General features: G+C 39.4%; 1 protein-coding gene across 1 annotated transcript; it reads left to right on the top strand.

Annotated features, from left to right (window-relative positions):
• The first annotated feature begins 1,088 nt into the window (after positions 1 to 1,088).
• smtnl2 (smoothelin like 2) lies at positions 1,089 to 26,042 on the top strand. Its single transcript, XM_087795075.1, has 10 exons — positions 1,089 to 1,204; positions 1,323 to 2,084; positions 19,685 to 19,760; positions 19,982 to 20,239; positions 20,314 to 20,376; positions 21,560 to 21,617; positions 21,682 to 21,819; positions 21,889 to 22,012; positions 23,706 to 23,857; positions 25,608 to 26,042. The coding sequence occupies exons 2-10, from the start codon at positions 1,476 to 1,478 to the stop codon at positions 25,732 to 25,734; spliced, it is 1,605 nt and encodes a 534-aa protein (XP_087651201.1). The 5' UTR covers positions 1,089 to 1,204; positions 1,323 to 1,475; the 3' UTR covers positions 25,735 to 26,042.
• The last annotated feature ends 861 nt before the right edge of the window (positions 26,043 to 26,903 follow it).

The raw sequence follows: 26,903 nt of genomic DNA, 5'->3' as shown, positions 1-26,903 counted from the left end.
TTTATTTATTATTCTATCTGTAATCCGTTTTATCAGCGATCGTCCTGATTGTGACGCTTTTCGTTTTTTAACACATGTCCATTGTCCTTGTTTGTTTGTGTGTTTAACAACTCGTCAATCTTGTTTTGTTGAGTCTGATCTTCACTAAAGTTGGATCCATGATTGGTCAGATGTTAACACTGAGTCTGGTTCTGTGCGAGGTTTCTGCCTGATAAAAGGACGCATTTCCTCGACTCATTTTTGTTTTTCTCTTCTTGTATATCGTTATTCCACCTGTTCAAAGTGTCATCAGATATCTTTGTATAAATTAAAATTGTAATTACATAATTGTCTTAGTGTTTAAAAAAAAAAAAAAATAAAATAAAAATAAATCTTAAAAAAAAGGAAACATTTTAAAAATATTAAAGATATTTGGAAAAAATAAAGGAAAAGTTTTCTTGGACTCTTTGTTTGTTTATTTAATTATTTATTTATTTTTCATTTTTAAATAAAACCAATTTAATTAGTTTGGGTTAAGTTTTAACAGCTGGGTCTCAAGGTTAGGTAGAGGGAGGAAATGATTTTTAAAATTGTAAAACATATATATTTTTTAGAAAATAACATGGTGAGGATATACTTTAAATTGGTTGTGCAGTCGAGGTGAACCTGTTAAATACGTGTGTTGTTGGTTCTGTATATATAGTAAACCCTTATTTACCCCCAAAATCTGTCAAGGCCATTTTCCCTGCGGTGTGAAAGCCAGAAATACTTCACGTTTAGTTACTTCTTGTCATTATTGCTCCTCTTCAGAACCGGTTTTGTTTTCTGAAAGTGAAAGTAGATCCTTTTAAGAGACACATTTCTTATTTTTTTACATTTTTCAATGCTTGAGCGACACCTTTAGGAGGTTCTTAGAATGCTGGACACGTATATCCCCCACAGAAGGTCAAGAACCTACAGTGTTGCTCCTCAAGAGTCAGTCTCACAGTGAAAAAAGCAGAATCTCTTCACAGTTAACACTAACACTGACTCCCCCCTTCAGCACTCCCCTCACATTTACAACCTTTTCTTCACCCCTCCTCCTTTGACTTCATCCCTCCCTTTCTCCTCCCTGCTTCAAAAGGAAGGAGTGCCCGACCTGAGAGCCAGAAGAATCCAGAGCGGACGGCAGATCAGATCTCGCTGACACATCTGCCGAGGAGGGACCGTCTGAGGGGCTCCAGCTGTGAGTGACGATGACATCATTTGCTCATGTTATAAAACGTCCATGTATCCTCTTGTGCACCAGTCATCCGCTCTGGACACTGTTTAGAGGTGTCTAACCCTTCTTGTCTTCTTGACAGAGAGGTCCTCGCTGGAAGGAAGAGTCGGGGAAGACCGGCAGAAGATAGATCTAAATCGACCTTTGACCCCCGTCCCCTCCACCTCCCCCCCTCCCTCCCCTCCAGACAAGACATTCTCGAGGACCCCTGATAGGTTGTCCCCCCCCAGGGGCGATGGAAACCAGCACCATGGCCGAGCTGGAGGACCTGTGTCACCCCCGCTCCGCCTCCCCGGAGGACGAGACGGTGTGCTCGGCTCTGAACCGGCACGAGAACACTCTGAGGGACGCCATCAGGGAGGTCCACATGGACATCGGCGCCTTCAAGATGGGCATGGAGCGTCGCCTGGAGGAGGCCGCCAACCTGAGCGGACCCCTGGGACGGGCCGTGGCCCAGCTCCAGCTGGAGAACCGGCAGCTGCGGAACCAGCTGCAGGCTCTGAGCAGGCAGGTGGAGATGCTCAGCGGGGCGATGTGCGACCACAAGAACCACAAGAACCACCTGCAGGACATCCAGGAGAACCACCAGGAGGTGAAGGAGGTCATCTACGGGAAGGGGGAGGCCCAGATGCACATCCAGCCGTGCGGCCTCGGACCTCAGGTGTACGGCGGTCCGAGCAGTCCTGCCTCCCCTCCTGCCAACTTCCCGTCCTCCCCCGGCTCCGGCAGCCCCCCCGCCGGGTCCAGAGTGTCGTCGGTTCTGACCGGAGCCTCGTCCAACAACAGCCCGTCCACTGCTCGCTTCTCCAGCCGAGCCACGTTCGCTCTGTCCAGCAAAACGAATGTGAGTTATTTTTAATTTCTACGACCGACACTCTAGTCATGTTTTAACTCAAGGGGTTGGCAGTTAAATTCCTAAGAAACCAAACTACACTGAAGAACCGCCCATAAAAATAATACAACTAATAATAATAATAATAATGATGTAACAAGGACCAAAAAGATAAAAAAAAGTCAGACAAGGTTTATTTAATTATCATTTTACTAAATGTTTACTTATATGATCTTTACATTAGGTTTCCCTTCATAGATTAAAAATATGTGCACATCTATTATGAGAAATACGAATGTATTAAATATATATTAAGTAAATTGGCAGTAAGGATGAGCTTTTATTGTGATTATGTCGTCCATCATCAAATCAACATCAGCTTTACTGGTATTAAAAGTCTCTATCTAAAAGTTTAATTGTTGACATCCATGATCTCAGTTCCTTATCTTATCTTAAACACTGACATCTTTATACGAGTCACTGTATCATCATGGATATTCATCTACTTTAAGTCAACCATCAGACTGGCCCTTAAAATGACTTGGCGGGTTATATATGGCCCCTGGGCCTTGCATTTTCTTTCTTGTTGATTTTTCGTTTGAGGAAAAAACATTTAAAAAATAATCATATATATAAGAAAAATAAGGAAACAAAATTGTATATTAAAATTAGAGCAGTTCAAGTGGTATTATTTGCAATATAACAGTGAAAACTCGCTCTGACCAAATGAAAAGCTATTCATTTTGAAGTTTTTGGAAGTTTTTTAAATGAAACCGGAAGACAAAACCTTTATATTTCTTTAATAATCTCTACAAGTCAATTATATTTAACTTTTTAATGCAGTTTTTTTTAAATAAAATATTTTTTGTAACATCTTAATATGTGTTTTGTTAAATACTTAGTTCATAATCATAGTTAAACTCCCTATTTGTTTATATGCTTTTTGAATGATGTCATGGATCTGTCCTAATCTGCACTTTGAATTCAGCTTCAGAAAAGTAAGATGACAGAAGTGTTTCCAGTATTTTTCCAGTTTGCCGTGTGTGTCAGTGTGTGTCAGTGTGTCGTGGTTGTGTGGCCACTGTTGCACCAGAGATCTCAGCTGGGATGCTTAAAGATTAATGAGGCCCAGTAACATGAGCGTTCTCCTGGGAGGGTCGACGGGCAGGAACGCGGTGGTTCTGTTAGACACGCGTCAAGTCCAAGCAACAATAACATTCTCAATCCAACAAAATGCATATAAAGTGTTATTAATATGTATTTCCAAATAATTGTTAGATGACTGGGATGCTTCTGTTTGATGAAAATATATATATTTTTGTATTTTTTTTACTATTTTAATTGGTTGTTGCTGTGAAGTACTACGTGATTAAAAAGCCAGATGTGGTAAAACAGACGTCGTCGTGCACATGGCTACACACTTTGTCTCCCTTACTGGTTAGTAAGTCATCAAAGTCAACCAATTCCTTTTTCTGAACTCGCTATAACGTCACTTTTCATCCCTTTTTGTGAGTAAGGATCCATAAATCTTTACGCAAAATCTTCTTTTTCATTTAGCAATAACACATTCAACAACATAAGCTAGCTAGCATAGACACGAGAAATCAGACAAAGTCAGATATCAAAGCTTGTATTATGTTTTCATCTTTATCGATGGTTGTTTTGTTTGAAAACTTTATTAAGGATCCACTGAGGCTGATATTTGAAGGCACTGGTTCCCAACCTTTTTTGCACCGTGGACCAGTTAAATGCCAGGATTATACTTACAGACTGACAGTCACATAGAAAAATGTAAAAACACAACATGACCTGCCAAAAAAACTACAATTAAGTCAATGAAAAACAATCATCATAACGCTGAATCAGCAAGAGCCCTGGACTGGTTACATGCACCTATGTATGTTTGATTGTATGCTGACGACGGTGTTCTGTACGTGTGTGTCTCCTAGCTTTTTGAGACTTTGTGTCAATGTGCGAGTTTGTGTTTAAGCATTATTTATATAGCATGAGGACTCTATAACTGAAGTTTTTGTTCCTGGAGTTTGTGTTTTACTCATTTTTACTAGTCAATAGTCGCAGGGTTGTGTTATTTCAGATAAAATCATTTTTCTTTTTGTAAATAAAACACCTTTTATGCCAGGGGTGGACAAATCAATTTTCTCAGGGGCCACTTTATATACTGTGATTGTTATAAGGGGCCGTCAAGCAAAAAGGAAGAACAAAAAATAAATGAATGAAGGAAATTCTTGTATAAGACTAAGCTTAATTGTTAATCTGATTTTATATTATTCCATTTTAATATTGATTTAATAATGAATACATTTTTTATTATATTAATGAATTAGAAATAAAGTATATCAAACACATTACGCCATAAAATAAGTTCTCATTTAACATAAATTCCATTTTAAAATGTGGTAAAAATTTTAAACATGACCAGTAAAAAGAACGGTGAAAAAAAACCCCAAAAGAAATGAAAGAGATATTCAAAAAGTTACATGTAGAGCTGTACTAGTGATACAATTGTTAGATAACCATCGAAAACATTTAAAATCAGCCAGTTTTATAGTATTATTTTGAACCCACGCATATACTGTGTGGATAAGGTTAGAGGGCTGCACTTTGCCAAGGTCTTAGGCAGTAATAATATCACTGTTTTAAGCGAGACTAAGTGTCTCCTGCACTGTGATTGACTTAATAGTGATGCAAACACTTTATAGGAGCTCGAGCTCAGTTACATCCCACTTTGCAGTTTGTACTTTCTGACCCAATTTCCAACATAGTGCAGGAAACTTATCCATTCTTTCCTGATTTTTTTTTTTGTTCATCCCTGCATTTATCACAAACAGACTTCCTGCGTCAGTCCAAGTGCTCTGCAGCCGTAAATTACGCTCCGCGGTGTATTTTATCGTCATCTCGGGACGGCGCCGGTGAACTTCTGCCTCCGTAGCTCCACCTACGCCGACGACGTCCTGATATTTATTGCTGCTTTTCATTGACAATGTGGATGAACCTCAAATGGTTTGCATCAAAACCACCAAGGAAACGGTGACCCTAAATATTTAGACACAGAAGAGATTACTCACCAGCTGGAGACAATTACACTTTTTTTTTTATTTGGTCTTCATAATGTATGAGATGAAACTGGATCCTCTGAAGAGCGAGTACGACTCCGATGTGAATCGGCTGAAGCGTCTTACAAAGATTGAATATTATCGTTAAAAAACAATTCCTGGTACCAGACAAGACACCCACAGTCACATCAACACGTTAAGAGAAAGTGGAGAGAAATTCCAAGTCGTGGCTTCGTTATTGTCCTTTAATTGTTTTGTTTTGTTGAGGGGGAGCCACATTCAAAACCACAACACTCCACCGACCAAAACTATGTTGCTTCTATTTTAAACTAAAGAGCTCTGAACGTGTAGGTTGTTGTACTATTATATAGATATATATAGAGTCATACCTTCAGTTACAAACAGTTTAGTAAAAATACACTTTTGGTCGAACCCTCTGCTGAGTTTTTGGCTCCATGTGCGATTGAGTTTGACCCCTTTGATCTTTATAATATAACAACTGTCCATCATTTAAAAATCAGCAAATACCTTAATATAAACATGTCTTCATAGTTTGTGTAAATCCTTAATGGAATTGTAGAATAAAAGAAGGAAAAAGTAAGTAAAACACCAGTTAATATATTGATATTTTGCATATTAAAAATAAGAATGTATTTGTTAGTTTTATTGTCATGTTGTTGCTAGATTAATTATTTAGAAAATGATGAATACAAAACCATGTATTGATCAAGATTTATTACTGATTGTCTGAGTCAAAAAACTTTGAAGCTAAATGTGGACAAAACTGAATCTCTGGTTATTGCACCAGATGATAAGGTTCCAGGGTTGAGTCAGGACTTGGGTGACTTGGGCCAGTCCGTCAAACTGAGCCTGAGAAACCTGGGTGTTGTATTTGATAAAGACATGTCTCTAGTTCAACACTGCAGAAAACTGACCAGAAACTGTTTTCCTTCAACTGAGAAAATCTTATTTCAGTTTGTTTTTGTGTCTTAGAAGGTGCTGTCTTGTCTGCAGTTGATACAAAACTCTGACCAGCTCTAGTAGAAGAACTCACATTTCTCCAATCCTTAAAACTCTGCATTGGCTGCCAGTTTCTTTCAGGATCAATTTTTACTTTCAGATCTATTCATGGTCAGGCTCCTCCTTATATCAGTGATCTGATCCAGCCTTACACCCCAGCTCGGGCTCTGAGGTCTGTGGACCAGAATCTGCTGAAGGTTCTTGAAATCCTTCCAGACTGTTGCTCCTAAGCTTTGGAATGATCTTCCTTTCCCTCTGTGTTTGATAGGGTTAGGGTCTACTGACTCCTTCAAGAAGCATCTTAAGACCTTTTTGTTTGTCCAGGATTTTCCCAAATTTTCAGCGACTCCTGTGTTTGTCTCTAGGTTGTCTTGGCCTTTGAGAGTTTAAAATGTGTCTATATTTTTAACTGTGTCATGCTTTTTGTACCTAAAACAAAGAAACATATTCTTGTTAACTCCAGGAAAAAAAAAGCGTCTCTTGATGATGAGATTTGATGATTTAAAAAAGTCTGAACATTAAATCCCAAAATCAGCTCCTCAAATACTGCAAACCTTTGAAGGCTCAAACCAAAACTTTATATCTGTGTGTTGCGAGTTGTGTTGTGGATACACAGGCAGGAATGTGGAAATCTTGCAGTCGCAGCTAAACAACACAAGGCTACCTTTGTTTCCGCACGTCTGCGTGGGAGATCCCCCGCTGTCAGAGCAGACCAGCGACACAATCCCCCGGGTTTAGACGGCATTAAACCCTCTCTGTGTTTGCTCATCTACGGAACTACGGCCTCTTGAAGTCGAAGAGGGTTTAAAGAAAGTAAAGCGATTAACCCTGAAGTGTTTTATTTATGGACTGACGGCAGTTTTATCTGATTCCGAGGCTCAGTATCTGATCAAGCCTTGAAGATGGAGAGGAAAGTTTAGAAGATTGGAAGCTTTAAAGAAGTCCCAGAAGCCACTGCTCTCCGCCCATAGGCAAAGACGTCGTCCACGAGAGACTCTGAGTAGAACCATTTCAGCTTCATATAGAACATATAAGGAGTGAAGCAGAAAATGCACTTTCTTTTAAATCCCGGTCAATTTGCTCCAGATGCTAAGTGGTCTCTTGGGTGTGAGTCCCTGAGGGACCAAAGTGTTCAGTCACCTGTGATAAGATTGATCAAGAAAGGTTGGTCGACGATGGACAGCTGAGATTGTGAGGTCAGGAGGTCATCTCGTGTCATCGCTGATCCCAAAGTTGGTTGATTTAGCACTAATTGAGCTGTTGATCTTGTCTACAGCAGGTTTTGTTTCATTGATCGGAACCTTTTCTTAGTTTGTTGTTATGTGCTTGGACTGTGGGAGGAAACTGGAGTGCCCAGAGTAAACCCACATGACTGACCAAAACCAATAATAAATATATTATTATAATAGTATTAAATATACACCCATGTTAAAGACACTCTGGTAGATATACTTGTGTAATTGTGTTACTCCCATCATCCGTGGTCCGTCTTCATTATACAATACAATTCTTGCTTTTCGCCTTTTTTCTCCCACAGCTGCGACAACTTGTTTTTTTTTCTTTCCCTCGTGGACCCCCTTATCCTGACCGACCACCAATGTTACACAACTCAGACTTATCTGGTTCTTATCTACGCTCCGGAGCCACAGACGTTCACCCTGCAGTGATGCATTTCAGCTTAACGGAGAAAAAAAAACATCTTGATGGATCACTACCATGTTCTCTCCAAAGTGAATTACACTCTGATTACCAGCTGGTGACGCACACACACTTATACACTTATACACACTCTTATACACACACTAATACACACACTAATGCACACACTTATACACACACTTATACACACACTTATACACACACTAATACACATTTGTACACACACATATACCTACGTTTATACACATGCTTATACACACTTATACACACACTAATACACATTTGAACACACACATATACCTATGTTTATACACATGCTTATACACACTTATACACACACTAATACACACATTCATATGCATATACACACTCTTATACACACACCTATACACGCGCTTATCCACATGCTTATACACACACTTATACACCCGCTTATACACACTTTTACACGCACTAATACACACATATACATATGCATATACACACTTATACACACATATACCTTCGCTTATACACACATCTATACATACACACACACACACACTTATAAACACACTTATACACACATATATACACACATATACATACGCTTATACAAACATATATAAGTAAGTTATTTGTGCTAATAAACACACACGTATACACATGATTATACACACGTATGCACAAACTTATACACACATACATAATTAAGTAAGTAAGTAATATTTATTTATATAGCGCTTTTCGAGAGCAGGGTCACAAAGCGCTTAAACAATCAAAACAATACTAAAAAAAAAGTACATACATATGCTTATACACACATATACACACACATTTACACATGATTATACCCACACTTATACACACATATACATACGCTTAAACACACACCTACATGCACTTATAACTTCACTTTTACACACACACTTATATACACACTTATACACATGCTTATACACACATACACAGACACATATATACACTTTTACACACTAATAGACACATATACACACATGTATATCCAGGATACGTGAAAAAGGATTTGTGGAACCTCTTAACTTTCTGCGCGTCGTCCTGCACCGTAATCCGATAATGACGGTGAGTGGGAGTTGAAGAGGTGAATTCACTTAGTTTATGGAAGAAGATAAAATACAGAAAAGCTATGAAATCCAGTCAAACCCACAGAAACACTTCATGTAACTGATATCTTGATGAAATGTCGAATTATTATTCACTTTGGCTTTTAATGGTAAAAGAAAGAAAAGGAAAATCTAAGAAAAACCTCAAAGCATAAGAATATAATTGATGCCAATAAAGAACAGATTGTGAGGCTCAAAAAAGTGACGATGTCGAGTTACTGTTCAAGAAACTCTGGATCTCTTTGAACATGACGTCTCCAGAGTCCAGAATAACTTATGTGGAAATCAAAAGTTTGGATCGAAAGTCTGACCTTTTTCCTGAAAAAATAATTTGTAACTCGACCTCTCAGAATATAATTAGATTAAACCTGTTATCATTAACTATAACTAATACAACAAATATGTCTGGTTAGGTTGGTTAAGTTAACATAGACCAGGGGTCTGCAATTCTTCTAATTTGTTGATCTTGAAAATGAAGGACGGTACAAGTTATTAATACAAAATAAGATGAATAAATTACCTAAATTTAAAACATGATACAACCGTGTAACATTACAATGGCTGGGAATCAAATTTCGGTTCTTTTGTGGCACAGACCGAACCGCTTCGGTAGTTAACAGGGTTTTTTCAACATTTGGAATTTTTCTACTGAAAAACTAAATTGTTTTATTTAGTTTGGACTTGGAGTGTAAATACATAGATCAGAGAAGAATTACAAAGAAAAATGATACGAAGATTAACTTGAAATAAGATCTTTTCACTCCACTCCTGCCCCCAAACTCAGAATTAAACAACTAATACCACGAGTAATAAATGAGTCCCTTAGTCTATTAGTGTTGCATCATGGGAGGAGCATTCGTGCACTCCATCTGCTTCTCTGCTCACTGACATTACACTTATACTTATACTACATAAGTGTAATTTCATTTACTTTTTGTTAGAATTGATCCTATACAATTGGTATCCAACAAGTATAGTTCAGGACCAGTATCGAAGTGAAGGTATCAGTATCAGTACTGTATGGTATATCTACGATCGACACACCTGCATTGTATTCTTGTCCTTTTAAGTTTTTGTGTGTGATTTGTTTTGTAAAACTTAATCGCAGTCGCACAAATCCAGTGGCTCCTGTGAGTTTTATCGTCTCATGATAAAGATTTAAAAAATGTCAATGTTGCAGGGCCGGGTCTAGGCAGGCGCAAGAGGGGGCCTGGCCCCCTCAAATAAATGTTGTGCCCCCTCAAACTTACATGTAAGTAAGTAAGTAACAGCACAATGCCCCCTCAAGATTTGTGGCTGCCCCCTCATACATGCCTGTCTAGACCCGGCCCTGCAATGTTGTCAGTTAACAATACCATTCAGAGGTTTAATCAGACATCGGGTCAAAAAAGGTCAGATTTCACATGGGTCAGGTCAGGAACCGGGTTCATCAGTGGATCTTTGTATACCATCCCACATGTGTCAACTCAACCCTCAAAGTTATTTTTAAGTGGTCCGTTGGATGGTTTTCTCCAAATCAAAGTAGAAAAAAATGTTCATGTTGAAATGAAGATTTTCCTCAGATGTCAATTACAACCACTATGACCTCAATAACGAAACTATAATTTTCCATCTTTTATTTCTCTCGGCATCTCCTCTCCATGAACCCCCTCCTCCATCCTGCTCCTCATTTATCGGCTGCAATTAATCCCAGAATTCCAGGAATCGCAGCGTCTGACATACAAAGAGTGAAGTGTCACTCGGGCTGGATTCATCATGCGTATGAAAACTGTTGAATCTCTGCCGATGGAATGTCGATTGTCTGACGCTAAAGTACAAGAAGTGTTAAGCGGAGCTTCAAGAGGGCTACTATGTGTGTGTGTGTGTGTGTACACATGCTGGGGGTTTAAGAGAGGTATGCAGCCACTCCCTGGCTACCCCTGGCTCTCTTAATGACTTCCAGACAATAGTCCATGTTCCCGTCATCATCTCTGTGGAAACTGGTTAATAAGTGACCGAGCAGTGGGACAGATCACCCTCGCTGCCCTCTGGAACCACTAATCCTGACTGGAAGTTGGCTTCAGGCATGGAGTGGCCTCTGCAGCTGCGTCGCCCCCAAAACAGATCGAGTGCTTTTTTTGCAAGAAGCCACTTGGGGTAGTTTTGCAAGGATGGTCGACAAAGTGCGCGACACAGGAGAAGAGGAAAAGGGAGGCTTTAGAATGTTTCCTAATATTGTCAGGCATTTAGGGTCCTCACCGCAGGGGGTTGGCCCACAAACGACTTCTTCTTCTGGACAACTTGAGGGCTCGGCAGATGGCATATTAATCCCTCTGATCGTTGAGCGTGAGGAAACTATGAGCACTAGTTTAGAGCAACGTGGAAAAATTAGAGGACGACCGGCTTAGGATAGTGTTTCTGTTTTTCTGTGATGAAGTCTGGTCTTTCATTAGGGTTTCGAGATCGACTATTGCAGAGGAAGATGGCTCTGGAAGACACACGGCTCTGAGGTCAGACGTCTGGATTTCTGGATGAAAGTGCTGACTTAGACAGCTGTTAATTTACCCATCCAGACACATGAGAAGCTAATGCTACACACAAGATTGTGAAGTCAAGGTCTTCAACACTGATGGTCTTCACATGTTAAAATGGAGTGGCCTACATGGTTCAATTTCAGTTATTCATTCGGACAAAAATAATGAATCTACCCTCACAAAGCAAATACTAAATATATTTTAATCACAATTTCTACGCCACCAACCTACTGTGTAACAGGAGGAGACACTGTCTCGCTTGCAGTTGATACAAAACTCTACAGCGAGAATTCTGAGCCGCTCTAGTAGAAGAACTCACATTTCTCTGATCCTTAAAACTCTTCACTGGCTGCCAGCTTCTTTCAGGATCCATTTTAAATTTCTGGTTCTTACTTTCAGATCTATTCATGGTCAGACCTTCCATCAGTGATCTGATCCAGACTTACACCCCAGCTCGGGCTCTGAGGTCTGTGGATCAGAATCTACTGATCGTTCCTGAATGGTACTGATGGTTCAGGACCAGAGGAGAGAAATCCTTCTAGACTGTTGCTCCTTAGCTTTGGAACAATCTTCTTCTCTCTCTGTGTTTGATGGATCTACTGACTCCTTTCACCCTTTTTTTAAACTTTTATTTAATTGAATTAGTGGCTAATTTAGTGACCCAGAGCCCGAAAATTGTGTTTGTGGTATCCCGTGTGTTGACGACCTCCCTGACTTCCATAAATACATATGCAGTGGTTAAGGTCGTTCACCTTGACCCAGAGACAACACAAAGGATACCACAAATGCATTCGTTTTCCGGCCTTAAGGATCACTTTGACCCTGTGATAACACAAGGGTTAATAAAAATAAAGACTGACACACATTTGGTTGTGGTTAAATTTCTTGAAGTTGGTCAGGTCGACATCTGTTTGTACCACCACACACACACACACACAGCTACACACACACATGCTCTTCATGCAGTGAACTCAGCTGTTTGACTTTGTGACCCAAACTGTCTATTACGCTTGACCTTTCACCCGACCGAGGTCAGACTCCCCCACATCATCAGAGAGGAAGAGCAGAGGAGACAGAGAGAAGACACCGTCCATTGTTGCCACATGTGGGAGCTCTATATTTTTCATTGGCGCTCGAATCGAGTGAAAAGTGATCCTTTTTTTTGTTTTCTCCCGTTGGCCAGAAGATCTTTTTCTCATATCGTCGGCCTGGACGCCACTGAGGACTGATTGTTTGTTCTTTAAACCTTTCAGAGTGAATTATCCAGCAGCACAGGAGTTCCATCACTAATGTTGAGTTTCTGTCGAGGGTTGGCTTTCGTCCAGACCTTTGACAGGCGGCTCGGAGAGCTGAAGCATTTGGTTTTCACTTTACACGGACTTAACGTTTTTTAAGGGAATTTGGAAATATTTTCACTTGGTGGTGAAGTACTTCTGACCTTTAGAAGTTTTAATATTTTATAAACCAAGTTTATACTTTAAGATACTGTCAATCTTCATCTTTCATCCATGAGCTGATGTCCACCTGTCTTAAGAGGGGATTGGAACCAACATTATAGTTACTTCATGTCAGCTTTGATGACTTGTATAGGCTCAGTTAGTTGCTATAGAAACTACATTTTTCGCCAAAGTTGATGCTTTGTTGACTTTGGAGCAGCTGGGATAAAAGGTTTCTCTAGTGTGATGACTTTTTGCTGCAGAAGGGAATTTTATAGTTTGCAAAATTCATCATAGTGATATGTTAGGTTAACCTTTAGTAAGGATGGTATTTAGCTGCCAAATTGGTCATTTTTTATACATAAAAAGCGGAGGCTAAAGAACGGAAAAACTTTTGAATATGTTTCCAGGGTATTTTCTTTGAGTATCCTTTCATTGGCTCATTTTTCCCATTTAAAATGCAAGTCTTCTTTTATGTAATTTTTCAGTTATTTTTCAGTCATTGTTCTCCCCGTGTTGCGTAGGTTTACTCCGGTTTCCTCCCACTGTCCAAAAACATACATAGGTTGATTTAGAACTTGGTGAAATTGTCTGTAGTTATGAGTGTGTTTGTAAATGGTTGTCTGTCTGTGTGTGCCCTGCGACGGACTGGTGTCCTGTCCAGGGTGTCCCCTGCCTCTCGCCCAATGAAACTGGGATAGGCTCCAGTCTCCCCCCGCGACCCCCATAAGGGATAAAGCGGTAGAAAATGAATGAATGACTGATTCTCATGATGAATTTTTTTAATGATTGTGGATGTCTATTGTTTGTATTAAAAGAATGTAAAAACTGAAATTGACCCCCCAGAACTTTCGGCCTTTGTGGGCTTTGTTTAATACATTTACGGTCATAAGGTAGTTTAAGGAAGATCTGCTGTTGCATTAAGAACTGTCGATGTCTTCTTCATCTTATCGTGGTCTGGCAGCTTCAGCAGGAAGGCCAAGACATTTCTTTCTCCTGCTACATCGTCCAGCTCTTCCCAAGGAACCAAAGGCTTTCCCAGGCCGGTCTCTCCAGCACGTCCTGGGTCTCCTACCAGTGGGACATATCCTTAACTTTAACAGGCTGTTGCTCCTAAGCTTTGGAACGATCTTCCTCTCTCTCTTTGCGCTTGATGGATCTACTGACTCCTTTAAGAAACATCTTAAGACGTTTCTATTTGTTCAGGCTTTTCCTTGATTTTCTGGAACTCCTGTTGTGTTATCAGTTTTATCTTGACCTTTAAAGTATATCTTTTATTGAATATTGTTTTGATTGTTTAAGCGCTTTGTGACCCTGGTCTAGAAAAGTGCTATACAAATAAAAATTACTTACTTACTTACTTACTTAACACCTTACCAGCGTGGCATCAAGTAGACACCCTTATAAGATTCTTAAGACTCATCTGATTCCTAACCCTCTCCCAGTCATGCTCCTTGCCCTATCCCTAAGGGTTCAGACACCCGGCACTTCTACCAACAATCTGGTTTCTTTTGGTCACTATCCATGTTTGGTGACCCAAGGTGAGTGTAGAGACATAGATCGACCAGATCTATTGCCTTTTGGGTTACCTCCTTTTTACCGCCACATCGTCTGCATAACGTCCACTGTTGAGTCATTCTTCGTTCAGGAAGAGTTATGCTCATGTCACGTGTTCATGATCATATGTGGTCATACGGTCGGAACTGAGCAGACGTACACGCATGTATCCAGCTGCTGCTTGTCTTTTATTACAGTGTCGCTGAAGCGTGCAATTTCACAGGAAGCGTGTGTGATGTCATGTCTTGGAAATGGTTGTAACAGATCAGACAAATACCTCCTCGGCCTTCACACCATTCCACTGTACTGCAATTAGCTTTTTTTTATTTATTTCTCGACTACTTCAAAGACTGTACATAGTTTTCTCCCGCCGTGCAAAGTGTTATTGCCTGTCACTCAATGAGAAGGAAAATTGTGTGAACGTGTTTAAGAAACAGGTGCTTTCTTGCAGGATTATTATAGGAAATTATAGAGTATTATCTGCTAACATTTACAACCAACCAGCTGGACTGAAATATGACTTTTTTTTTTTGAAGATATGAGTCCAGACTCACCTGTCACTGAAGTATTTTCTTTGTTCTACCAACATGAAATGAAAAGGTACTTTGACGTGGGCTGTGTCCCAAATTGTGCACTTCTGCACTTACGCTTTGTGTTGTGATTGAACTGAAGTGCGTCCCAATTAGCAGTGTTCGAAAATGTAGTGCTCAATGTGCACTCAATTTGCCAGAAAATTGAGTGTGGATCGATGGACACTTACCACTCTTGAGTGCTGCCATTTTAGTGACGTAGATCACTGAAGACACGCCTTGTAAAATATATCGGCGTAAATGTTTGAAAAAACTCATTTGACCACTAAACAGCACAACAATAATAAAGACACAATTAAACACATCTTAATAACTTTTTTCAATTAGCGAAAATTGCTGTCAGTGATAGTGTTTCAAAGGCCGGTTACAATCAGCGTTAAAAAGTAGTAGATGAAGAAGCTGTCGAGTCATTTTCTGTAAGTGTGTAGTGGCAGAGAGACACTGTCTTAACGTGTACTGTAAACCAGTGCACTGGGAGAAGTGCCATAGTCTAATGATTGGGATGCAACCTTTTAATTGAAACTTTACCAGTGTTTTCTTTAGTAATACTCAATTATACGAGAGGTCTTTTCCTTCAAAGCGGTTTGTATTTCTTCACATGCTCAGTGACATATTCTCCTTCATTTGGAAACTAACCAGACGAGGTCGTGCAGCTGATGCTGCCCCCGGCAGATCTGAACAAACAAACCCCCCTTCTGGGACCGACCTGGACTCTGATGAGGTGTTACTGACAAGACGCCTCTGACCCAGAGACGATCCATGCTGACGGAACACAGCAGCTTGTGGAGCTCGTCCTGTTTGAACACTGGGTTCACCCACTGCAAACTCTTACATTATCTATAACCTCACATCCCCACACATTAATGACAAATCACAGTTGGGCTAATGGCTACATATGAAAAACTTTTCTTAAGATTCTAATCACAAGTATTTTTTCATTTGTTTGGGTTTATTTTGATATTAAAGGAAGAGTTTTCACAAAATGTGGCTGTAAATACGACACAGATATTTACATTAATAATCAGTGTTTATTTAAGTGATATTTGTCGGCCATCTTGGAAGTGGCATTTTTAAGTCCCATGAAAATAGTAGAAGGAAAATTCAAAATGTTGTCACTCTCAGACTTGTCTGTGTTGAACAAACTTATTGATAAGTATGTCTCGTCCTTCAGTTGCCTCATATGTATATTGGAAAAATAACTTAATTATTCTCAAGAACATTACTCGCATCTGTCAAAATATTTGTCGACATATTGTCTCGGAATCAAAGTATAAAAATGTTCATGATGATTTGGTGACCTTTAAAGATTTCAGTGTTTAGGAAAAGATAGTAACAGACATTATGTTGGTCAACAATTAAACATATACCAACACGTATACTTCCAGTGACAGTTTGGTAAATATAAAAAGTTTTCGGATCACGATCTCCACTGATAAAATATTTTGACCCCTTGTGTGGTCTAGTTTGATACACTCTTTATCTAGAAATTCAGCCGTGATTATCTCCGGTAGACAAGGATACATCATTCCTCGGCCAGTTCTGATGACATCATATCTCTGTAATGCAGAGTTGCTAGCCAAACCTGCGTTAGAAAAACAACACCTGGGATTTTCACGACATCTCTCCGGCATAAAAAACGATTCATAGGTTCATTCATACAGAATAGAGGGACACTTGGAATAGGCGATATTTTAGGATAGAGGTTTTAGTTTAATTGTTTGTGTTGTCGTTTTTCTTCCCATGAACAGTGAGTTTAGATCAACATATTTTAGGATAGATTACATTGTTTCATTCATTTTGAATCTTGGAGATCAGTTTTCCAGATCAAAAAAAAGGGTTCCATATCCGTCAAACCCAAACTGTTTCGCCACAAGATATCACCTGACGTCTTATGCATATTCACGAATCTTCACGTTGTTTGTCGGGTGTTTCCACAAACAGTGATAGGCCCTTAAGTCCCGCAGGTCCACTCTCAGTCATTCACCAGTATTGAGTTCACGGCCATCAACAGTTTGTTCTGCCAGAAAAAGAAGAGCTCAAGATACCGGCGGCTTTACAGGAACCCGCCGCTCCGTTATCAGGTTTCCCCGCTCTGACCCTCGCTGATCCGACTCCTGAGGCCAGGAAGCTCCCCTCCTCAACGCCAAGCCTTCTGCTATTTGTCTCCCTCCTCCTCAGGGATTACCAGCTGTTTCCATCGGTCAGCGCCGGGCTCTGTTGCTGTTCCCATGACGACCACTTAGCACAACTTATTTAGCTACGTTAGTTCAGGATCTTGCTTTGTACCGTTTCAGGTGACTTCTCACCATCACTTGTGAAAGTCTGTACCTCATACGAAGGAATCGGACTCGCAAATCACATAGATCACAAATTTCAAACTCATGGTCCTGGGGCCAAATCCAGGTCGCAATTAAGGTAGATAAATGTTCACGTTGATAAGGGGACCTATAGAGATTTCAGTCTTAAGATTAGATAAGGAACGGAGATAATGGATGTCAAATATCGTTGAGAGACATTCAATAAGAGTAACAATAAAGTTTTACCTTACCTTACCTTACACTGATGAATGTGTTTGGTGAAGGAACACAGATATTAAGATATATTAAACCTCCAAGATTGAGAAGAATATATTGCAATCCAACCCGTTCTTGTTGTTACAGTTTGATAGACAGATGGCCACTTGTGTGATTGAGTTTGACGCCTGTGTATGACTTGTTTTACCCAACGGTTCTTGCCATAAGTACTTCTTTGACCTAACATTAGTGCCAGGTTGGTTTGACCAAGGTATAGAAATAAATGAACGATCCTAAAATGATGTTGTTAATTCGGTCATGCTAACAAAAACATGCACGAAGCAGTACACAAACTTAAAGTACCTTCTCAGGCAGTGATACAGGTTGTGGAGAAAATCACATCTAGGAAATATCAGCTGTAATTGTTTTGAGAAAATCCACTTGCAATACAATATGAAATTGGCGTGAAATAACTGGTGCGAGGTTCACTCAAAATCTTCCAGATCCTAGAGGACAGTTTAAAGAAAGATCAACCTTTGTTTAAAAAAAAAGACATTACATCTAACTGTTTTAATCAGTTGCCATCATTGACACATTTTATTGATTCTCGTTGATGCTTAAATACACTGTATAATTTAATAAAAGTTTGTTTAGGGAACATCGTTTTCTATTTTATTTTAGAATCCAAGGACCAAGAAATGGTTTAACTTTGGCTAACTTTTAGTAACAAATTAGGTTAGATAACCTGCCACTGGGATTGTCTATAAACAAACCCGCGCCGTATAAATATCTCTGATAACTGGGGCTACATGGAAAGTGACAGTTTGACCCACAGCACATGTGAGTCAGCAGCACCATGTGTCGAGGAGCCGGCGATAAAGCTATCTGAGAGGGGGGGAAGAACGGGAACTGGTGGAGACGGAAAGGTTCGCACTCTGTTGACACTGAAACGTGAGCTTAAGATACTGATGGTGTTTGACATTAAAAGTGATCTCAATTATGCTGGTGGTGAAGCTCTGGCAGCTTGTCACAGAATGTGTCAGCGACGGCACAAATCTCTTATCAAGACACATACACACAAACACAGAGGGTCCTCACACCGTAAAATAAACCGGTTATCCACTTATCTTAAGTGCACAGTGTCAAATACTGGACTTTGAAGTTCCCCCAATTTGTACCTTTTTTTTTTTTTCTTCTTCTTCTTCTCCTGCGTCTTCCCTTGGACCCGGGTCAGAAAAACACATGTCGGGGTGAACCATGAAAAGAGTTTCCAGTGACTTCATCAACACCACACATCTGGATTCTTTTCATTTTTCATTTTCGTCAAACCAGAAGGCTGCAGGAAACTTTGACCCAATGTATAGATTCTAAAGCCCTTCACAGATCAATGGGAAAGAAAACACACGGGTTTAAATCCTGCACCAGTTTTGACTGTTAAATCACAACATTAATCAAAATATAACGCTGGGAAAATAGACCACATGTCTTGAATCCGAGCATTTTCCAAACATTTCCATCAGGAATTATTCAGCTGGAAATCCTAGGACACCTTTTTTTATGGTCGAATATCATTAAATTAAACAAAACATGAAAACTCTGTATAAGACTGTGAGATTAATTAAAATGTTTTTTAGTCCTGTGACATGATATTCTGTGGCCTTTTATATAATTGTAAGATTTTGTGAGTGCAAGAGACTCCATTTTTGTTCTACTTTAGATGGTTAAGAAGTAAAGATCATCACGTCAAATGTTGTCATTTATATAACGGGATTATATAGTTAAGTTGAGGACATTTCTTGAATAAAATAATGTAAAAATAGACAACAAAAAAAAGCCCAAATTTCACGGTGAAACCAGATTAAAATTTTTAAAAAATTAAACCAAAAAAATATAAATCAAGTTTGTCAAAGATATTCATCAAAACCGTTGAAAGACGACACAACCTGCGGCCCAGTGTCCACAATAATTGACCCTTGGTGACCCCGAGTCCAAGTTATCTCTTTCTTAACCAATCTGGCCTCTTTATTTATTTTAAATTATTCCCACCCAAAAAAACGCATGAACCACTGTGACTCAATTTTTATATTTTACTGTAATTTATTTGACACCTCCTAAATTTGGTCTTTCAGAGCGTTGAGCGTGAGGAGCCCATAGAGGTGGACCCTGCACCGACGCGTGGTGGACTGGAGAATGGACACTCAGCAGGTAACCTGAGTGGGCAAACCAATTTATTTTGATAGAATATACACTTTGACCCAACCCCAGAACTTAATGCAAGGTTACTTTCCACCTTACTTATGGTGCTAGCCAAGCAGTGATTGGTCGGCTGGGCGGCAAAGCATCACGAGAGCTATTCATTACGCTGAATACTGAAAAGGGTTTGTTGAGAGCGATGGCATCTCATGTTGTTTCTCACCCATTTCTAGATCATTCAGTGCCAGTTCATGGAAAGATCTCTCCTCCAAACAACTTCCTCAACGAACGCTCCGCTCCTGGTGCCGTGCGGATGCCCCACCTCCCCATAACGGCAACAACCAAAACGGCAGAATTGAGGGGCGCACCTGACTCGGACAGAAGCCCAACAGGGTCTCGTTCCTCACCGTTCTCTGAGACTCTGACCCCCAACCAGCATCCTACCTGCTTCAACCCACAGCCGCCACGAGCAGAATCTCCAGTTCAGCCCGGTAGCCAAACATCTCAGCGTATCAGAATAACGTGTTCACGAGTGTTTTTTACTGACCGTCCTCTCGTCCCGCAGTCTCCTCCGTGAAGACCTGGACCCCGAATCCTGTCCGAGCAACAGGGTCGCCACGTCTACAAGGTAAGAAGTGTGGTTAACATTCTTGTTAAACAGCTTAGTACAAACACACCATCTTAAGCTTCTCACAATTAAGAAGGATTTGGGTTTGAGGTCGACTCCAAGACCGTCAAATTATTCCTGAGCAATTAGTCTAATGTGCATATTTCTGGTCAGTTTAAGGAACACAAAGTCCTCAAGAAAACCCCAAAAGGGCAGTTTTAGAGGACGCTGGTTGTAAAACAACAAGAACACAATGAGACCCACAAGTCTGGTCGGTTTAACTGGAAGAGTGTTTTTTTGTGATAAAGAGTTAGCAACGTAGATGTCACAGGAACACTTCTATACATATGTCTTATCTTATCTTGTATGATATCAGGTTCAGCGGTTGCACACGTCTGGGAAACAGTTTTCTTGAAAGAATGTGTTGTGAACACACACAGTGAAGTACCAAGCATTACGTATCGTCGATACTAGCGATATCAACACGCAACCCAAAAACTATTTCAAATAAAAAGGAACACATTTTGTGTTCAAAGTCTCACAGAAGTATTTTGTTTGTTTGTTTATTGGTTGTTAAAAGACCAAATTAGTTAAAAGCCAAGACAAGTGAACGAAGACTCCTTTAAAAATCTTCCTAAAATAATTAAATACAACCATTAATTAAATAATACTTTACTTGTCCCTGAAATGTACATATAAAAAAGTTTGGAGGATTTTATATTACTGAACTAACAGACATACTTACAGATAAACCTATTAGATTTTACGGATGTTGTAGAAAATTAGCAAATAATAACCTTGAATTCTTTATTTCCTAATATAATTTTAGTTTAAGTGCACTTGAATTCACTTTATTCTGATTAACCATTGAATAATTCTAATTGGAGTTTTTATTGATCATCCTGAAGGTAAATGTTTATAAATATTTGTATAATTTTAAGATTATTATAGTGAAAGAGTGATGTTGAATTCTGCATTTCCCTAATATAAGTTAAGTATATGCTTTAAATCACTTTTATTTATTGATCGTCCTGAAGGTAAACGTATATAAATATTGGTTTCCTCATATAAATTAGATTGATTTATCTGGTCTAGACTATCCTGCCTTTGATTAAGAAATAGAAAAATAGAAGCACGTAAATATATTCAACGTATTAAAAAATGATGACAGTTGTTAATGATGGTGTGATGACTTCCTCTACAGAGAGGATGAATTCAGCTCCGGTCAAGTCTGTCAGCTACTCTGGAATATCTGAACACAGGTAAGGAGAGACCAGAAGAATTGTTCCTCCTCCTGCTGTCTCCTGACTTGTGCATCTGCTGCAGAGAGGTCGATGCGATGGACCGGTTCTCCGGATGTGAGAGGAGGCGGGAGCTGGTCCGATCACAAACCCTTCCACGAAACATCGGCGCTCAGGCTCGTCGCTCCATCTTCGAGAGGCTGGACTCCGAGGCTGTCAACGGGTAAACAAAGACCCGTGTTTGCTGAACTAATCTCCAGTGAATTAAACAAAAGACGTCTGTGACACACAGGAGCCCGAAACAAGTGGAGTCGAAGCCCAAACTGAAGCGCTCGCAGAGTTTTGGAGTCTCCAGTGCCAGCAGCATCAAGCAGATCCTGCTGGAATGGTGTCGCTCCAAAACCATCGGCTACCAGGTAGATGTTTCATGGTCTTCGGGAGGAATGATGGAAGGATAGTGTTGTATAGGACACATGTATTATATGTATCAATAAAACAAGGAGGTGTAAATATGCTGCAAAGTTATGCATGGATCTTTCCAGAAGTTTAAATAATTGCACCATTTCAAAATATGTGTTTATATAATTATAATCTTATTATTGTAAAAGGGTGATGGGGGCTTTATTTTCTACCGTGATGAATGTATTCAGTCTGTTCTTCTGCCGTCTTGATTGATTTACAAATAATAGGTTTAAGGCAAGTTTGTTTTGCATTTCCACTTATTTTATAATACAGAATTATCATGACCTGGATTCATGAGAATCTACATGAATATAATTTAACATGTTCTAAGTGTTTGACTGTTTATTTGTTTGGTGAGTTAAATAGATGGATGGATGGATGGATGGATGGATGGATGGATGGATGGATGGATGGATGGATGGATAGATGGATGGATGGATGGATGGATGGATGGATGGATGGATGGATGGATGGATGGATGGATGGATGGATGGATGGATGGATGGATGGATGGATGGATGGATGGATGGATGGATGGATGGATGGATGGATGGATGGATGGATGGATGGATGGATGGATGGATGGAGGCAGACTATAGCTGGTTGGATATATACTACAGATGGATGAATAGATACTTTAAATGGATGGATGGATGAATGGATACTATTGCTGTTAAATATATACTATCGATGGATGGACAGATCCTATAGGTGGATGGATGGATGGATGGATACTATTGCTGTTAGATATATACTATAGATGGATGGATGATAGATACTGTAGGTGCATGGATGATATATACTATAGGTGGATGGATGGATGGATGGATACTATTGCTGTTAGATATATACTATAGATGGATGGATGATAGATACTGTAGGTGCATGGATGATATATACTATAGGTGGATGGATGGATGGATACTATAGAGTAAAGATAGATGATAGCGTAGATAAATGGAAACTTTAGATAGATAGATTGATACTATAGATCGATGTATGGATAGATACTATAGACGGAAGGATGGATGGAGAAATAGAGAGCTAGATACTACAGATTGATACTATAGATCAATGTATGGATATACAGTATACTATAAACGGAAGGATGGATGGATAAATAGAAAGCTGGATACTACAGATTGATAATATAAATTGATCTACAGACTGATACTATAGATTGATGGATGGATAAATAGAAAGCTAGATACTACAGATTGATACTATAGATTGATGGATGGATAAATAGAAAGCTAGATACTACAGAATGATACTATAGATTGATGGATTGATAGACAGTACTCTATAAAAACATGTGTGTGGTGTGTTGGTGTGTGTGGTGTGTGTTCAAGTGCAGTGTGTTTGTGGCGTGTGGGGTGGATGAGGTCATGGTTAAAAGGCACATTTCGCTCGTCTTCACCATCAGCGCAGCGAGCGCCAACAACATGTGGTTCCACTTAAAGCGAGCCAGAACCAAAACCAACTGTCTTGTTAACGTGGAACACACACACTTCATCACATGACTTGACGTCCTGCCCGCCATCCCAGGCGAACCGCAGACTATTAGAGAGCAGAGATGACACGTTGTCAAAAACTCTTAAGGCACCAAAAAAAGAAATGTTCGCTAAAACGTCGACTCATTCGCAGAACATCGACATCCAGAACTTCTCGTCCAGCTGGAGCGACGGGATGGCGTTCTGCGCTCTGGTCCACGCCTTCTTCCCCACCGAGTTCCATTACGAAGATCTGTCGCCCTCCGACCGCAAGCACAACTTCGAGCTGGCTTTTGGAACGGCAGAGTGAGTGACGCTATCTCAGCTCGACGAGACAGTCGACCGATTAGAGAACTTTTTTATCACTGTATGGAAAAGAAGGTCCCCGGATGGTTTCACCAGAATTTGTGTGAAACCCACTGAGGGTCATTTTTCACAGTGAGACTTTCCAGGCACTCGCAGCCGGGAGGAGACCACAGGGCAGCCCTAAATAATTGAACTCAAATTGACCTTCGTACGCTTCCGTCAGAGCTGGTGTGTCAAACGACCACTAATGTTTAAAAAACACGACTAAACAGAGTCAGTAATACAAGTAAAATATTTTTCATTAGAAAAAAACTGGTCTAATTCAACCATCATGTCCAGATCATACATGTATTATTGAATATTTATACACCCACTTAAATGTATGAGACACTTTTATTTTAAATTAGATTTTTTCATTCATATTATTTTTAAATTGAATCAAATCACCACAAAATATTCACTTCTTTTTTTTTAATACCGGTCTTAAACGTTTCCTGATTGTAATTCATCAAGGTTTTTTTTAATGAAAAAGAGTAAATAGTGTTGTTGAGGTTGTGACCAAACTTTACCATTTCACTAAACCCCATAAGGAACCCCACGCATTCCTGTGCAGTGACTCACACGTGCAGCACATACTTTGCTGCTCACTTCAGAAAGAAAACACATAAAGCTGTTATTCGTGCGCCTGACATGTCACAGAACCGTCCTCCGATCCAGTGAATTCATCCGATTGAACTTCAAATTATATTCTATTTTCATGTATTAAAGATTATTTAGTATAAGATGAAAAAAAAAATCAACATTTCAAGGGAAGGAGAACCTACAGGGACAAAGAGGGACAATAAGTTAGAAAATGAAAATTGTGTAAAAGTGAAAAATAGATTTTAAATATCAATCATTATTAATATATTTATTATTTATTATTTATATTTCAGGGGCCACATAAATACAGGTTATGGATCTGGTCCGGTACAGATGTTGGTTACGTTTGTTCTCGTTATTTATTTTATTTTATATTATTTTATTTTATTTTTATTATTTTATTAATGTATTTACTTCTTTTTTTTAAATTTACTTACTTTTAATTTACTTTATTTTTACTTAACGTAACTTTATTTTAAATGTATTTTATTTTTAAAGTTACTTTTCTTAACTTTTTTTTATACCTCACCTTACTTTATTTCATTTTTAATTTACTTGACTTGACTTCTTGACTTGACTTTATTTTTTAATTCACTTTACTTGAATTTCCCTTTTTTTAATTTACTTTACTTTTTTATTTGCTTGATTTTAATTTACTAGGCTTTACCTGACTTTTCTTTACTTTGCTTAATTTTTTTTATTCCCTATACTTTAATCTACTTGTTTTTTTTTATTTAATTGACTTTACTTATTTGAATTTTCTTTACTTTACTTCATTTTTTATTTATTTTTTATTTACTTGACTTGACCCAACTTTTCTTTACTTTATTTGGGTTTTTTTCACTTTAATTTAATTTACTTTACTTCATTTTTAATTGACTTGACTTGATTTTTCTTTACTTTATTTTCAATTTACTTGACTTCATTTTTATTTACTTAACTTGATTTTTAATACACTTAAATTTACCTTATTTTTAATTTACTTTACTTGACTTTTTATAACTCTACTTTATTTCTACTTTATTCCTACTTTACTTTACTTTCATACTTTCATTTTCAATTTACTTTAAAAAAAAAGTACTAATAAGTATTTTGTTTGTGTCCCCAGAGTGAAGGCCGGCTGTGACCGGCTCATCGAGGTGGACGACATGATGATTATGGGTCGCAAGCCTGACCCCATGTGCGTCTTCACTTACGTCCAGTCTCTCTATAACCACCTGCGCAAGTTCGAGTGAGAAAGAACAGACATGCGGGTGTCTGCCGACAGGGGGCGCGGTCGAGCGGGAGTGCGCTTGAAAGACGTGGTCGCCCCCTAGTGGACAATATTATCGCTGCAGCTGAAGTGTTTGTGACAATGAAGATGAATTTGATCCTGCAGTGTTTTCATGAAGATGTACAGTGTTGAGTGTTGAGTGTTGAGTGTTGAGTGTTGTTGTGCTGCTTGGATAAAAAATGACTCAAACTCTCCTTCGTCGTCTCGTCTCTTCAATGACATATTGATGCATGGTTTCATTCAAAAACCAATAAATGTGAATACTTGAAACTTTAATTCCAACTGCTTTTGTTTTTGTATGATTTCCGTCGTTTCAAAATAATCATTTTGCTTCTTGAGCCCAGTTTTATTTTTATCTTACATTTATTTTTTGCGTTTCTGACAAAAAACGTTGTTGTGTGTGTACCTATAAGATTACGGACTATCTTACTGATCGACCACAGTATGTCAGGCTGAAGGACATCAAGTCTGACACTATGGTGTGCAGTACAGGAGCACCTCAGGGGACAGTACTGGCCCCTCTCCTCTTCACCATCTACACTTCAGACTTCTGCTACAACTCAGAGCTGAGTCTCGTCCAGAAGTATGCTGACGACACTGCCATTGTTGGATGCATCAGGGACAACAGCGAAGACGAGTACAGGAGTCTGATACGTGACTTTGTGGACTGGAGTGAGAGGAACCACTTGCAGCTGAACACCTCAAAAACCAAGGAGCTGGTCTTGGATTTCGGGAGGTCCAGGACAAAGCCACGTCCAGTGTCCATCAGAGGCGACGAGGTGGAGATAGTGGACAACTATAAGTACCTCGGTGTGTGGATGGACAGTAAACTGGACTGGTCCTGCAACACAGACCATGTGTATAAGAAGGTTCAGAGCAGACTGTACTTTCTGAGGAGGCTTCGTTCATTTAACATCTGCAAGAAGCTCCTCTGCATGTTCTACCAGTCTGTGGTGGCCAGTGTCCTGTTCTATGCTGTGGTGTGTTGGGGTGGAAATGTGTCCAAGAGGAGTGTCAACAGGTTGGACAGGTTGATCAGGAGGGCTGGTTCTGTGGTTGGAATGAAGCTGGACTCACTGGTGACAGTTGCTGAGAGGAGATCATTGAACAAACTACTGTCCATCATGGACG

This window comes from Callionymus lyra, chromosome 7 (genome assembly GCF_982586985.1).
Source record: "Callionymus lyra chromosome 7, fCalLyr1.hap1.1, whole genome shotgun sequence".
NCBI classification, from domain to species: Eukaryota; Metazoa; Chordata; class Actinopteri; order Syngnathiformes; family Callionymidae; genus Callionymus; species Callionymus lyra.
This window is presented reverse-complemented; position numbering and strand designations above follow the sequence as displayed.